General features: G+C 39.4%; 1 protein-coding gene across 3 annotated transcripts; it reads left to right on the top strand.

The window, feature by feature from the left end:
- Positions 1 to 1,108: 1,108 nt before the first annotated feature.
- znf513a (zinc finger protein 513a) lies at positions 1,109 to 12,800 on the top strand. 3 transcript variants are annotated; one of them, XM_035995407.1, is made up of 5 exons: positions 1,109 to 1,436; positions 2,559 to 2,695; positions 4,787 to 4,921; positions 9,317 to 10,087; positions 10,285 to 12,800. In XM_035995407.1, exons 2-5 carry the CDS (start codon positions 2,656 to 2,658, stop codon positions 11,232 to 11,234), a joined length of 1,896 nt encoding a protein of 631 aa, XP_035851300.1. In that variant the 5' UTR covers positions 1,109 to 1,436; positions 2,559 to 2,655; the 3' UTR covers positions 11,235 to 12,800. The 3 variants fall into 3 exon arrangements, with proteins under 3 accessions (XP_035851300.1, XP_031177991.1, XP_035851301.1); XM_031322131.2 differs by having other exon boundaries at positions 1,111 to 1,436; positions 10,279 to 12,800; XM_035995408.1 differs by lacking the exons at positions 1,109 to 1,436; positions 2,559 to 2,695; positions 4,787 to 4,921 and adding an exon at positions 5,521 to 5,728 and having other exon boundaries at positions 5,807 to 10,087; positions 10,279 to 12,800.
- Positions 12,801 to 12,988: the final 188 nt, after the last annotated feature.

Below are 12,988 nucleotides of genomic sequence, written 5' to 3'. Positions count from 1 at the left end.
GAAAAAAAAAACACTGCATTGTTTGATGAATTACATATAGGACACACATTCAAGTGAGGTGTATAATATTCTAATTTGTGGGACTGCGATGTGCATACATGAACTACAATAAACAATTAGGATAATAGGCTACCATTTATTTTAAACCATCTTGGGACAGATGAAAGTCGTCACAGAGTGCCGCTCCCAGTCCCTGATTACAACTTTTGATTCCTTTATCAGGCTAAATGCAGGTAGGACCTAAATTGTCACAAGACATAATGCAAAATGATGCAACATTTGCATCCTTGCCCATATTTTACAGGCATTTTGTGCACTTCCTACATTGTTACATTGTATTATATTGTATCTTCACCGGCTTTAATTCTCTATTGGGCTCTGATCTTATAGTTTAGGCTTTAAATGGTATTAGTGGAAGTGGCTGCTTATCTATTTTGCTATGTAAATATGTAAATGTAAATATGTAAATATACAAGAAGGTAGTCATGACTACCATTTCCCTTCCGTTAGATGAGTGTATTTTATTTTTGAAGGACTGACCATAGACTATATGGGACTGACATGATCCGTTTAAATAAGTGACACACGCAAGCCCAGAACTGTAAAATAATTCACTAGAGACGATCATAATATGGATATTTCAGCCACTATGTAGCCTATATATTAGAACTACAACTACAATAATTCAGTGAGGTACAGCAACCGGAAATTATTTTCGGAAACGGAAACCCAGCTAAACGGAAGAGAGGATACAATGGAATATCCCGCCAGCAAAAATAACACGTCCGGTATGCGTCCCTGGCCTTCAGAGTAAAAGCCAATAATTTAACTTTTAAAATTAGGTTTAAAAATACTGTAATTTTGAAATCAACAGTCATACCAATACAATTAAATGCAAAGCATGACATAATTGGTAGCCTACACTGTCATGGCACGTTGGTTTATCTGAATTAGTAGAAATCTAGAACACCAAGAATAAAAATGTATGCAAGTAGAGTGCAATTATTTTGAAAATAAATCACAAAATCACCTCGTTATAGTATAGGGTTGGATTTTGCATGTTTTTCTTCTTACGCAGGTACAGATAAAATGACAATATAACAATAAAGTAACGTTCGATAAGTATTAACTGTATAATGTGTGCAGTTATGTGCTTAATTTAACATTTACATTACTAGTAGTGGCTATGTCACTTTTATTCTGAAGGATTCAGGCCGGAAGTCGTATTGTTGTTGCTGCTGCTAGATCACAAGCGAATCAGAAAATCAATTAAGTTATGAAAAATATCATTAATTGCCTTTCTTTGTCGCCGCGGCTCATGAAGAAATGGCGGATCGCCAGACGTTGTACATTTGAGGAAAAACACTTCGCATCTAATGGCGTGTATTCCGATGACAAAGGCCATTTCAATCGACAGGGATATTTACGTTTTTTAGGTAAGTTAGCTCTAAGCTAACTAGTGAAGTTGGCATTAGCTGCTCGGCTAATTTAGCTGTAGGTTAACATGTTAAGCTACGGCTTATATTGACTGAAGATGGCACCTGCCAATCAATCATTACTACGTGCTGATGAGGACGCGTTTTGTTTAGCCACTCATTAGGTTGCGAACCTTCAGTTTTCCCAATATTGCTGACATTTCTTGTTGCACAGTGACAACATCAGCTAGCTGTATGCTATAAGAAGACATGTTTCTGTTTAAATTGCTAGCTGACTCGCTTGATTGCTTTCTGTCGGATTGCAGCCCCAGAGCTAATGTTAGCCATTTTGTATTTCTACTTAATGGTGGATTTTGTGTTTGTTTACAGTGTAAATACAGCTCAAGTCCAGATAATACACCCATGTGATATCTGTATCTTGTGATGTTAGTTACACTGTGCAATGTCCTCTAACTGGCTTCATTAGGACATAATGGATAAGTCGAAAAATGGCACTGCAGTAAGACTCTGAGTTAGTGACTGGCTTCATGTGTTCAAAGCATTTATAGTTAGCAGTGTTATTTAAGTACGAGGCTTAACAGACGTGGAATTATAATACGTACTGTGAATGTGCAGTATTTGTTTTGATGACACTACCATCACTGATCACTACAGACTTGTCACTCTGTTGTTCAGCTCAAGGAGTGACTTGATCCAATTCAGTTACAAGTAAGCTAATATAATTATTATAATTACCTGATAATGGTAACTGAAATATGTCATATTCTATTTGTAGGTAAAGAGCTGAAACAATTTGGTGGTTAATTGGTTAGTTGATCAAAAGAAAAATAAATCTGTAACGGTTTTAACAATTTGTCATTCAAGTAATTTTTAAAGCAAAAATGCCACAAATTCACTGGTCCAAGCTTCTTAAATGTGAGTATTTGCTGGTTTCTGTATTTTTCTGTGATAATGAAATGTATCTCTGTGGGTTTTGGACTGTTGGTCAGACAAAACGTGCACATTTTAAGATGTCACCTTGGGCTTTAGGGAATTAACATTTTACAGACCAAACAATTGAACTATTCATTACAAAAATAATCAAGTACTAATTTGCTCATTCATTTTGTCTTGCATGAATAGAAATACTGAAGAATATCTTCCAAACGGATGACAATGAGCTGATGGTTGTGGAAGTCTGCAAGAAGACGTTGCTAAAAAGAGAGAGGCTGTCTGGAAGATGCCAAGAAAAAAACAACAGAATCCACAGCCAGTCAAGTGTAGGTATTCAGAGATCTTTTTAACATTGAAAAGTTGATACATAGCTAAGCTACGGAAGTCTCTCATCCTACAACAGACAGTTGTGGCTTCACAGTTAGGTCTCAAATTATATCCCTGTGAGCATTGGCCTGGTAATTTACAACGTGTGTCCTCTTTCTCCGCTCACATCTGGACACCAGGCGTTGCTGTCATTCATTAGAATGATTGTGGAATGTGCACACTGCAAGTTTATTGTAAAATATTTAAAGTTAGAAATGTACAGATGTGACATTTGGAGCTATTTAATGTGTGTAAAAACACATGATGTGAGCAAATTCTACTTCTCTTCAATGCCTTGTATTCTGTGTAGTACCTGATTTAGAATGAGATGACTGATCATGTTAGTAATTAGCTGCTTCATACAGAGTTTAAGCTGTTACACCCACAGTACATATGCTGCTGATACCATGCATGCTAACAAAGTGTGGCCTAAACTAATTTTTAAAACCATGCACCACACACAGTATCGCTACATGTTAGTGTTGCCAAATAGCAGAAGGATTTGTTTAACCAACTTCTTCATTTCCCGCCACTCACACAATGTAATCGTTACAACAACATACAAAGCTAAATATAAACTGTCAATACTTCATCTACTTTATGTTACTACCTCTGCTTTGCATAGAAAAGAACAGCAGTTTTGGCTGCAGTATTTCAGTGGTGGTCAATAGGTAATGTCAACACCATAAACTTACAACCTTGAAAATGCTCAGTTACTCATCACTCATTATTGATCAGTATGTACTTAAAACACCAAAGATAATGTTATTGTCATGCAGTAATAACACATCCAAGGGTTTTCTTCACTGTTGCTTTTTTACAGTCCAATATTTTTATTCACTTGACCAGCATATTCTAGCAAGATTGTTTCTGTTTGCACGTATTTACTAGCCATCTATTAATCTAATTCGATTTGATGTGGTTCTGTGAAAAAGAGAATCGCTCTCACAGCCTTGACACCATCATGTCAAAGACAAAATGACCAGTAGATGGCACTATGGTGCTGTTTCTCAAGGATTTGCCAAGAAGGGCTGATGAGCGTAATGCCCTTGAATTGGCTTGGTGGTAGTTTTCTGAACAGTGACAGCTGTGTGATAGCTGTTTGGATTCCATCAAGCTTGAGAGACCGAGTTAGGATTTCAGGCATCATTAGCTGTAAATGCAGTAAAAGAGTTCCATCTGTCAACTGAAAGCAGTTCATTTTTTGTTCAGTTAATGTTGTTTGTACGCTGTCTTCCGTGATTATGTTCGACCTTTTACTTTTATAAGTTAAACAAATAAGATTGTAGTGGAACTGAAAAGATTTTTCACCAGCAGCAAGACAGACTAATTACTGATGACCTGGCTAATTGCATTTACATGCACCCCATGTTTGTATGCTTGACTAACCTAAATTAATTCATGTATAATTCTGCACAATTTTACATTAGTTAGTGGGGTGGATCAAACAATTGCACACAATAGATAAGGATCCACGAGGGTTGTCAAAAGCTTTTGCTGCAAAATGAGAAGAGTGATCATTTTGTTTTTAGCATTTGTGGAAAATTATGATGCAATTTACTTTTTGAGCAATATATACTTGCAAATAAATAAATAAATAATCAAAACCAATATGTATAGGCTACTAAATAGTAAGATTCACTTGAAGGTTCAAGGTAAGGCAGCTTTTTCAATACCACCAGCCTCGTTCAGCCAAGCTTAATGTTTATAATAAGTCTGTCATCTGTAATAATTTGTCTGATTTCAATGAATAAGTAGACCACGTCTACAATGTAGGTATTAAATACAAATCTTTGCTAACTTGACTATCAATGTATTTCGGCAATAAAACAGTTACATGCCTGTATGATTTCTCCATCAGACTGCCAACTATTCTAGTTGACACTGAAACTCAAAGCAGAAAGCAACATGTTGGCTACACAAAGCTGCTTATGTGTCAGTGCCTTGACAGTTTGCCAATAACAGTGAAATATGCATTCAAATTGATTAAAACTGAGTGAAATGATAGTAGTCATCTAATGTTGTTAATGTGCTCCTTTCTATGACTGTAGTGGATTCTGAAGATGGTGTAGCCATTGAAGCTCCAGGAAACCTCACCTTAGACACAGACTTCCTTCTAGGACAAGACCTAGACTTTGGCGATCCTGATCATGACAACAAGATTCTAGGCCTTGAAAAGTTCTCAGGTTTGTAAACAATTTTTTTTTTTTTTTTTTTAAATCTGTGTTGCCCGTTCACAAACTCGTCCTTTTTCATGAATATTTACCAACACCATCAATTCCAAGTATTCCTTTTGGCTTGAAATTTTACATTTGCGTGAAGTGGGGTAGACGCTCCATATTCATGCACCATCTTGAAATACGTTAGCTGGTAAGGGACATACAGGACATACTGTCACATGATAAACTCACAGGTGCTGCTAATGCTGCTAATGGGTATCGTCGTATCCCGGCCCCGGCACGTTTGAAGAAGGAAACATGGAGGACCACACGTATTCAAAATCCAAATTTCAGGAACAGGAGTCTTCTTCTTCGCCCAGAAAAATAAAAAGGATATTGAAAAGAGCAAGAGACCGGCTTTTTGAAGCGTGAAGGCTACCGTAGCTGTAATACGTACTTTTAACTGCGTGGTGCGAGAGAGTTGATTGCGATATATGATCTCAACACTAGATGGGAGAAGTACTGCAGTGCATCTCCTCCTCATGTACTGCACCAGACTGGCCAGTTCTTGTGGTTAATGTTGCCATCTTGTACCTGTCCCGCAGGTGTGATATTCGGCTGTACCGATCCCATGTAGGTGTTGTTAAACGTGGTCTGCCACTGCAAGGACGATCAGCTGTGCTTCCTGTCTCCCTGTAGCGCTGTCTTAGGCGTCTCACAGTAGGGACATTGCAGTGTATTGCCCTGGCCACATCTGCTGTCCTCATGCCTCCTTGCACCATGCCTAAGGCACGTTCACACACATTAGCAGGGACCCTGGGCATCTTTCTTTTGGTGTTTTTCAGAGTCAGTAGAAAGGTCTCTTTACTAATTTTCTTTTAACTGTGACCTTAATTGCCTACCGCCCTTAAGCTGTTATTGTCTTTTTGACCGTTCAACAGGTGCGTGTTCATTAATTGTTTATGGTTCATTGAACAAGCATGGAAAACATTGTTTAAACCCTTTACAATGAAGATCTCTAAAGTTATTTCGATTTTTACAAAAGTATCTTTAAAATAGTATCCTGAAAAAGGGGCGTTTTTTTTTCTGTTATCTGTTTACAGCACAGCCAAACAAACTGATGTTTGTTCAACAAACAAAAAATGCCAAATGCATTTTTGATGATTGACTGGGGTCAGTGTTAACTTCGTGACAAAATACATGCGTTTCCTGAGATTTCTTCACAGTAAAAGCCCCCACGTCAAGCCAGCATCTACTTTGAAAAACACCAAACAAACTACTAGCCCCCACGTTGTTTTGCGGTACGGTATATGTAAATAGGCATTATGGTTAAAGCGTGTAAGAACTGATCACAAAATTAAAACAATGTCCACATTCATTCAATCAATAAATCAGTCAGTCAAATAAATAAAACAAAATAAAGAAATAAAACATAAAATGGAGAATGATACAACACAAAAATCTTGATCGTGGAGGCTGAGTCATTTAAATTGTGTGAATAATAAGTCTAACCTACTAATAAAAAGAATACATTTTTTTAAAGGCCAATCTGACTTCAAAATGACAACTTCCCCTTTCCACAGACCAATTTCACTTTGAAATGATAGCAGACCACATAGTGTTACTCAGACAGTATCGGGAAACTGATTTTAAAATGAAAGCTTTTATTTTGAAATCACTTCTTACATGCTCTTACTATTACTCGCAGTAAATACACATACTGTACTGCAAATCAACGTGTGGGCTAGTTTGACTGTGTTTTTCGAAGTGGAGGCTGCCTTCACTGTAGTCATTTCACCAGGTGAACCCTCTAATGGGAGCAGCAGCAGTAGGAAATGTTCAGTTTGCAGAAACGGTAACTTAATCCAGCTCTGATATAGCGTTAGGAGAGTGAGCAGTAAACAGTGAGGCCGATAACAGTTGGATAAAATTACAAACCGTAATGCTGTATTACCTACTTCATCATTTCCTGGTAATCCCTTGTGTGTAGGTAGCCAATTTAAAGCCAGCGTAGGGATGGTGGACTCCACTATCAATGAAAACTGCTACATAAAAAGATCATTCCAGAATGTTAATACATTGAATTGGTTGTCGCAGAAGAAATGCTGACTATAAATAGTATCGAAAACGGGGTTTGATCTCATTAAAATTGGAAGGATTATAGCTTTAAAGGGTGGCGTATGTTGTTGTCTGCCTCTCAGCGTAGCTGTCCATTCACTTATAAATAGGGCAAGTCTATATAATCAGCCAAGTTTTTCTCTTTTAGCATCGCACTCACTGTTGTTGCATGTTCACCTGTACGCGTTTTATATAAAGTATAAAGTATAGTATATAAAAACATTTTATAGTACTGCAAATGTGTCTATTGATTATACAATGAAGGGAACGGGAGGATCACACAGCCTGTCGTAATATAGTACATTACAATTGACTCCACAGTTTGAACTGCACTTGCTTAGTAGTATCATGATGTTTTGTATAAGCCCTCATTTCCACTTCCTGTTTTCACAACGGAAACCTGGAATTAATCTGTGATGTAAATCATTTTAACGTTTTAATTTAGCACTAAAGGATGCGGTGGCTTCATTTGTAAAGTAGCCGCACCACAAAGAGGACTCGGAGGCTTTTTTACAGTATGTTTCTCAGTGAAGAATCATAGCCTCTCTGTGTGACAGTAAGAGAAATGGAACTACCAGCTCATATTTCCCAGCATGACTCTTTGTCAGAGAGAATGATCTGAAAATGGAAAAGTAGAGAAAGGAGCTGAGATGCCATTATTATATGAGGGTCATAAAAATAGGACCATTACCATCAAGGACACCATTATGAGAGGGCATTTATTCATCATCATCATCATCATCATCATCATCATCATCTGCTGCTGCTGCCTCTGCTCCCAACTACCCCACTGCCATTATCATTCCCCCCTCATCATCATCATCATCATCATCATCATCATCATCATCATCTACCCTCATCATCATTATCATCATCATCATCATCATCATCATCATCATCATCATCATCATCATCATCATCAGCAGCAGCAGCCTCACCATTATAGTCATCATCATTATCATTAGGCTCGGTAATCATCCACGAGGGGTTTCCATGGGGCAGAATAAAAGGGCAGCGTCGACTCTCGCCTTCCTCACATCCTGCCTCGGCATCTGTGAAGGAAGGTGGTTTTTCTTTTGGCTTGTTTGCTTTCAGAAGCACACGCTGAAGCTGGAGAGCGCTGCTGTGTCTCGAAGCTTTTCTTAAATTCCTCTGGGAAAAGTGCCTCTCTCGTTGTCTTTTTAATGACTGAGAATCTCGGATGGCATAACATAACAACAGCTGAAACGCAGTTGACCTTGCAGGTAGCACTGTGAGTATGAATTGTTTCTCTGGAAATTCACTTTTCTCACTTTTTTGCTGAGGAGAGAAATTCCGTCTCCGCTGCCGTTATCTTTTTCAGTGTGATGGAAATGGAGCGACATTATCTGAAACCGCTCGGTGCTGCTGGTTGTTTTCTTTGTCAGACAGTTTGGAGTCATTCAGTGAGATTTGTTAGAAGATACCATTTGAATTGGATGTGTGCCTTCATTTGTACGGGAGTGAGTTTCTACGTTAAACTCAGTAATATAAAATGTGGTGTCATTCTTAATGTTATACTAACGGTGTAAACAATATGAATTTGTCATAGCCATTATTTCAACTATGGTTACTTCATGCCACTTTTCAGTGGTGTTGTCATCAATCCACGCCCCACTTGCACCTTAGCCAATCACATCTCCAGCCTGTGTACTATGAAAATAAAAGTGATGGAATTACATTTTATTGTAGTAATTTAGTATTGAATTATTTCACAATGTATCTGTTCAGTTATACATTTGGTTGTGTTAGTTTGTGTGATCATTTCAAAATGTCTGATTAGTTTATTCCAAAGTGGTCATTTTGGACTTCCATACAATTGTGCTCAGCATTTAGTTGTACTTGTTCCGTTTGATTTAAGTTGTGAATAATACAGATAGTCTTACAGTATATTAATAGAGATGTGTGTGTGATTGTCTCTGATGCTGTTTGTCTTATGTGCTTTTGTGTGACTGGCTGTGTGTTGTCTTCTCTGTGTATTTGTATCTGTGTATGTACTCAGGTCTGTCTTGATCTCAACATTACCTGATTAAATAAAGGCTATATACAGTATACTACAGAATAAGCCATTCCAGGTAGAGAGGACAGTTGCAAATGTAAGCCTAGTGTGAAATTCAGTTCAAATATTGAATTGAAATGTTATAGGTTTAATAAACAGCAGTACAGAAAATGTGCTCTGGGTTTTTCAAGGTATGTAACGACATTTAGAGTGGATTGTGAAGGTCTTTGTTCTGAAAATGTGCAGTGTTTATGTTACATGTTTTTCTGTTTGTCTTCCCTGTTCAGAAGTAGCAGCTGAGATTGGTTTCTCTGTGTTTCCTCTGGGTGATGAGGAGAGCCCTGCCTACAGCCAGCTCAGCATGGAAAGTGAAACAGACAACTCACACAGCACAACTGACAACGGTAGGGAAGACGAGGGCAGAGCAGCCCAGTCCGAGCCCAGTTTTCCTCCCTACCTGTCTTGCAGGGGCTGCGGACAGCTCCGTGATGAGCCTCTGGGACCTGGCATAGACCTGGTTGGTCCATACTGCCTTAGGTGCTGCAAAGCCTCCAGGGAAGCCAAAAGTACAGACTTTTGTTCACCTTTTGGAAGCATAAGCGGGATGCGCTCAGATTCCCATTTGCAGCTGGACGGTGAAGGGGTGGGAAACGGGATGGGCGACAAAACCCTGTCAGCTGAGGACAAATTGGCCAAACTGCACTCGTGCCACCTCTGTGGCTTCTCCTCGCGTTACGCCAACCATGTGAAGCGTCACATGAAGACGCACAACGGGGAGAAGCCCTTTAACTGCCCCTTGTGCACTTACGCCTCAGCCCAGCTGGTGAACCTGCAGAGACACCTGCGCATTCACACGGGGGAAAAACCTTACAAATGTGACATCTGCACTTTTGCCTGCAGTTCCCTTGGCAATCTCAAGAGGCATCAGCGGATGCATGTACCCTCTGCAGTGGCGGGACAGGACACGCCGCCACGACCGATCAGTGGCCAAAACAGCCTGAAGAAGCATGTGACTGGGCAAAGGCCCAATGATGAAGTGTCGGGTACTTCAGCCAACGGTATGTATCATTACTTACATACCATTACTATCATTACTTTCTTTTACTATTACTAATTATTTCATCATCTACATAACTCTTTCTTCATTGTTTATATTGTGACTCATGATGCACAATCTTGAAATATGGTGCACCCTTTTTGATATCTATGATCAGTCATTTAATATATAATAACTCATCTTTTTGTGAAGTTTCAGACGTTGCGAGGCCAACTTCAAACCTGACTTTAGGAGCCCAAAACAATGACTACCTATCAGCCTTTGATGGCTTAAAGGGAGCATCACCACCACCCATAGCATCTTCTAACCCAGCTCCAGGTCACCAGCCTCCACCCCTGCTGGACACCACAGGAAGTGGCGGCAGCAGGGCGACCAGAGTGGGCGTAGCAGACGGTGCCGCCCTCCCCCCTTCACTTTTCCCTTTCACTTGCCGGTTGTGTGGCATTGTCCTGGAGGACGAGGATGGCTCCTCAGCCCAGATTTGTGCCAAGTGTACCCTCGAAATGCTGACTAAAGACTCTTCATCATCTCCCAACAGCCCTGGTGAGCGCAGCGACAAGGTGTACACCTGCGCCGCCTGCCCTTTCCTCACACACTACCCAAACCACTTGGCACGCCACATGAAAACTCACAGCGGCGAGAAACCATACAAGTGCCCACAGTGCGACTATGCCTCAGCGCACTTCGACAACCTCAAGCGCCACCACAGAGTGCACACAGGCGAGAAACCTTACAAGTGCCATTTGTGCGATTACGCCTGCGGAAACCTGGCCAACCTGAAGCGTCACCAGCGGGTGCACTCGGGGGCAAAGCCCTTCCAGTGTGCCGTGTGCAGCTACAGCTGCAACCAGAGCATGAACCTGAAGCGGCACATGCTCCGGCACACAGGAGAGAAGCCGTACAAATGTCAGGAGTGCGGCTACACCACTGGCCACTGGGACAATTACAAGAGACATCAGAAGAAACACGGCCTGGCCACAGATGGCTGGGTCAAAGTTCCAATGACTGGCAACAACGAAGATGAAGAGGAAGTGAGGAAAGGGATGGGAGTTGGCGTTCCAAGAAAAGAAACAGGGGTTGATATGCAGTACATGTCTAGGGAGGGAGGTCAGACAATACACTCGTGCTACAAACTCGAGATTGCATAAAATATAACTCAGCAAAACTAAGCTACCAGCAACTTGTTTTTTGTTTTTGTTCACAGAGCCTTTATATTGTTTTAGTGTGTGTCGGTCTTAAGTGTTTTGTCAGATGTTTTCAGAGGCTGCTAATTGATCATTTTTAGAATATCGCACAATTATGTAACAATTATTCTGAATATTTTGAGAGTTTGTCTTCTACTCTGTATTTCTGTCAAGACAAATGGACTTTATCCACTGTGGAAGTCCTTACCATCTTATTCTGTATGTTACACCACCCTCGGCTAATTCTAACATTTTCCCTCTCATATTACAACACATATCTGGTTCTTCATTCCAGGACAGAGAACACTACCAAATACTCCAATACATGTGCACATTTTTGCCTGAACTGTTGAGCTGCACTGTGTAGTTTTTTTTTTGTTTGTTTTTTAATAAGGGACAATTTTTTTTGTATTAAAAGTGTAGGTCAAACCTTTTTGTTTTGTACCAAATATCTAATGAAACAACTTGAATGTTACTGATAGATGATCACATTCACCTGATTTAACTTTGCTTCATGAGGATATTTTGACTGCACAGTGCAGCTTTAAGTAAAGACGGGTCCTTCTAAGGACAAATATTGTGCTTTGTTTGCATTGGGGCCCAAAGCTCTCTAATGGCATGGCTTCATAATAATTTACTAATGTATGTACTAGCAAGGTGCTATTTAATAATACTGAACTTGTTTTACCCTTGATAAACTATTGATTAATTAGGTTGTGTTAACCTAACTAAAAAAAAAAAATCTCCCATGTCTCAAACTGCATTGTCATCTTTGCAGACCCCCTCAGGATTATGAAATGTGATTAAAAAAATAATTTCTGGTCATTTAAACACTTAACTTGCATGCACATTTTGAAAGGCCCCCTTTAGTCTTCACTTGTTTGTATGGTTTAAGAAAAAGCACAATCATACACACACCGTTGCATTTAAAAGGTTTGCGATTAAGTTGTGGAGGGGAAATAAGCATTGATTGACGTTCATTTGATTCAGGAGTAATAAATTGTAAACAAGCATGTTCAAAAGATGTTTTACCCCCACAAACTTGTACTTGCTACATATCACTAATCTTTTAATTTCTAATAATTTGGATCACGTTCCTTTTAATTACCATTTACTATCGACTGTGAAATTAGCCCATTCTCGTGTTTTTTACTTGAAAAAGATGACACTATTAATAAGCATGCAAGTGTGTAATAGTTGTTTTATTTTTCTAATGTGGCTGTAATACACTGCTAGAAGTGCATACTTTAATATATAGAATTGTGTTTTTATTATTTTGAATGTGTGATGTGTCATTTAGTTCCCATAGGAAAAATATTAGGGACTGTGATTTAAGGTTATACTCTTTTTTGAATTACTATAATATGCAAGTGAGAGATTTTTCAGGTTGCCAACTTGCCATGACAGAGTGGAGCATTGATTAGTACTGGCATCCCCCAAGTGTCCGTTTTTGTCTTCATGCAGTGTCTCATAAATGCCTTAAGTGAGGATTTTGAAATAAACACATGGAATTCATTTCATTGAATGTCAGACAACAGACTGGATCTCATTTCCCCCCTCAAATCTCTGAGAGGCCTTTTCACATACATACAGTGCATCTCATTTTTAGACACACGCTTTATGGATAACTACTGTCAGTCTGTCGATCAGTCCATCACTTTGGTCTTGACTGAAATAGGAGGTTGACAGGTTGTGGTTCCGAGTGAAATATTTTGGAT

This window comes from Sander lucioperca, chromosome 19 (genome assembly GCF_008315115.2).
Source record: "Sander lucioperca isolate FBNREF2018 chromosome 19, SLUC_FBN_1.2, whole genome shotgun sequence".
Lineage (NCBI taxonomy): Eukaryota > Metazoa > Chordata > Actinopteri > Perciformes > Percidae > Sander > Sander lucioperca.
The sequence above is the reverse complement of the archived record's forward strand: the minus strand, read 5'-3'. Positions and strand labels throughout refer to the sequence as shown.

What these genes read in the sequence shown, in the direction of transcription:
- znf513a (XM_031322131.2), top strand. Translation starts at nt 2,656, where the DNA reads ATGCCAAGAAAAAAACAACAGAATCCACAGCCAGTCAAGT. An exon ending in GAATCCACAGCCAGTCAAGT is followed by an intron (nt 2,696 to 4,786) that starts GTAGGTATTCAG and finishes CTATGACTGTAG; the next exon opens with TGGATTCTGAAGATGGTGTA. An exon ending in AGGCCTTGAAAAGTTCTCAG is followed by an intron (nt 4,922 to 9,316) that starts GTTTGTAAACAA and finishes TTCCCTGTTCAG; the next exon opens with AAGTAGCAGCTGAGATTGGT.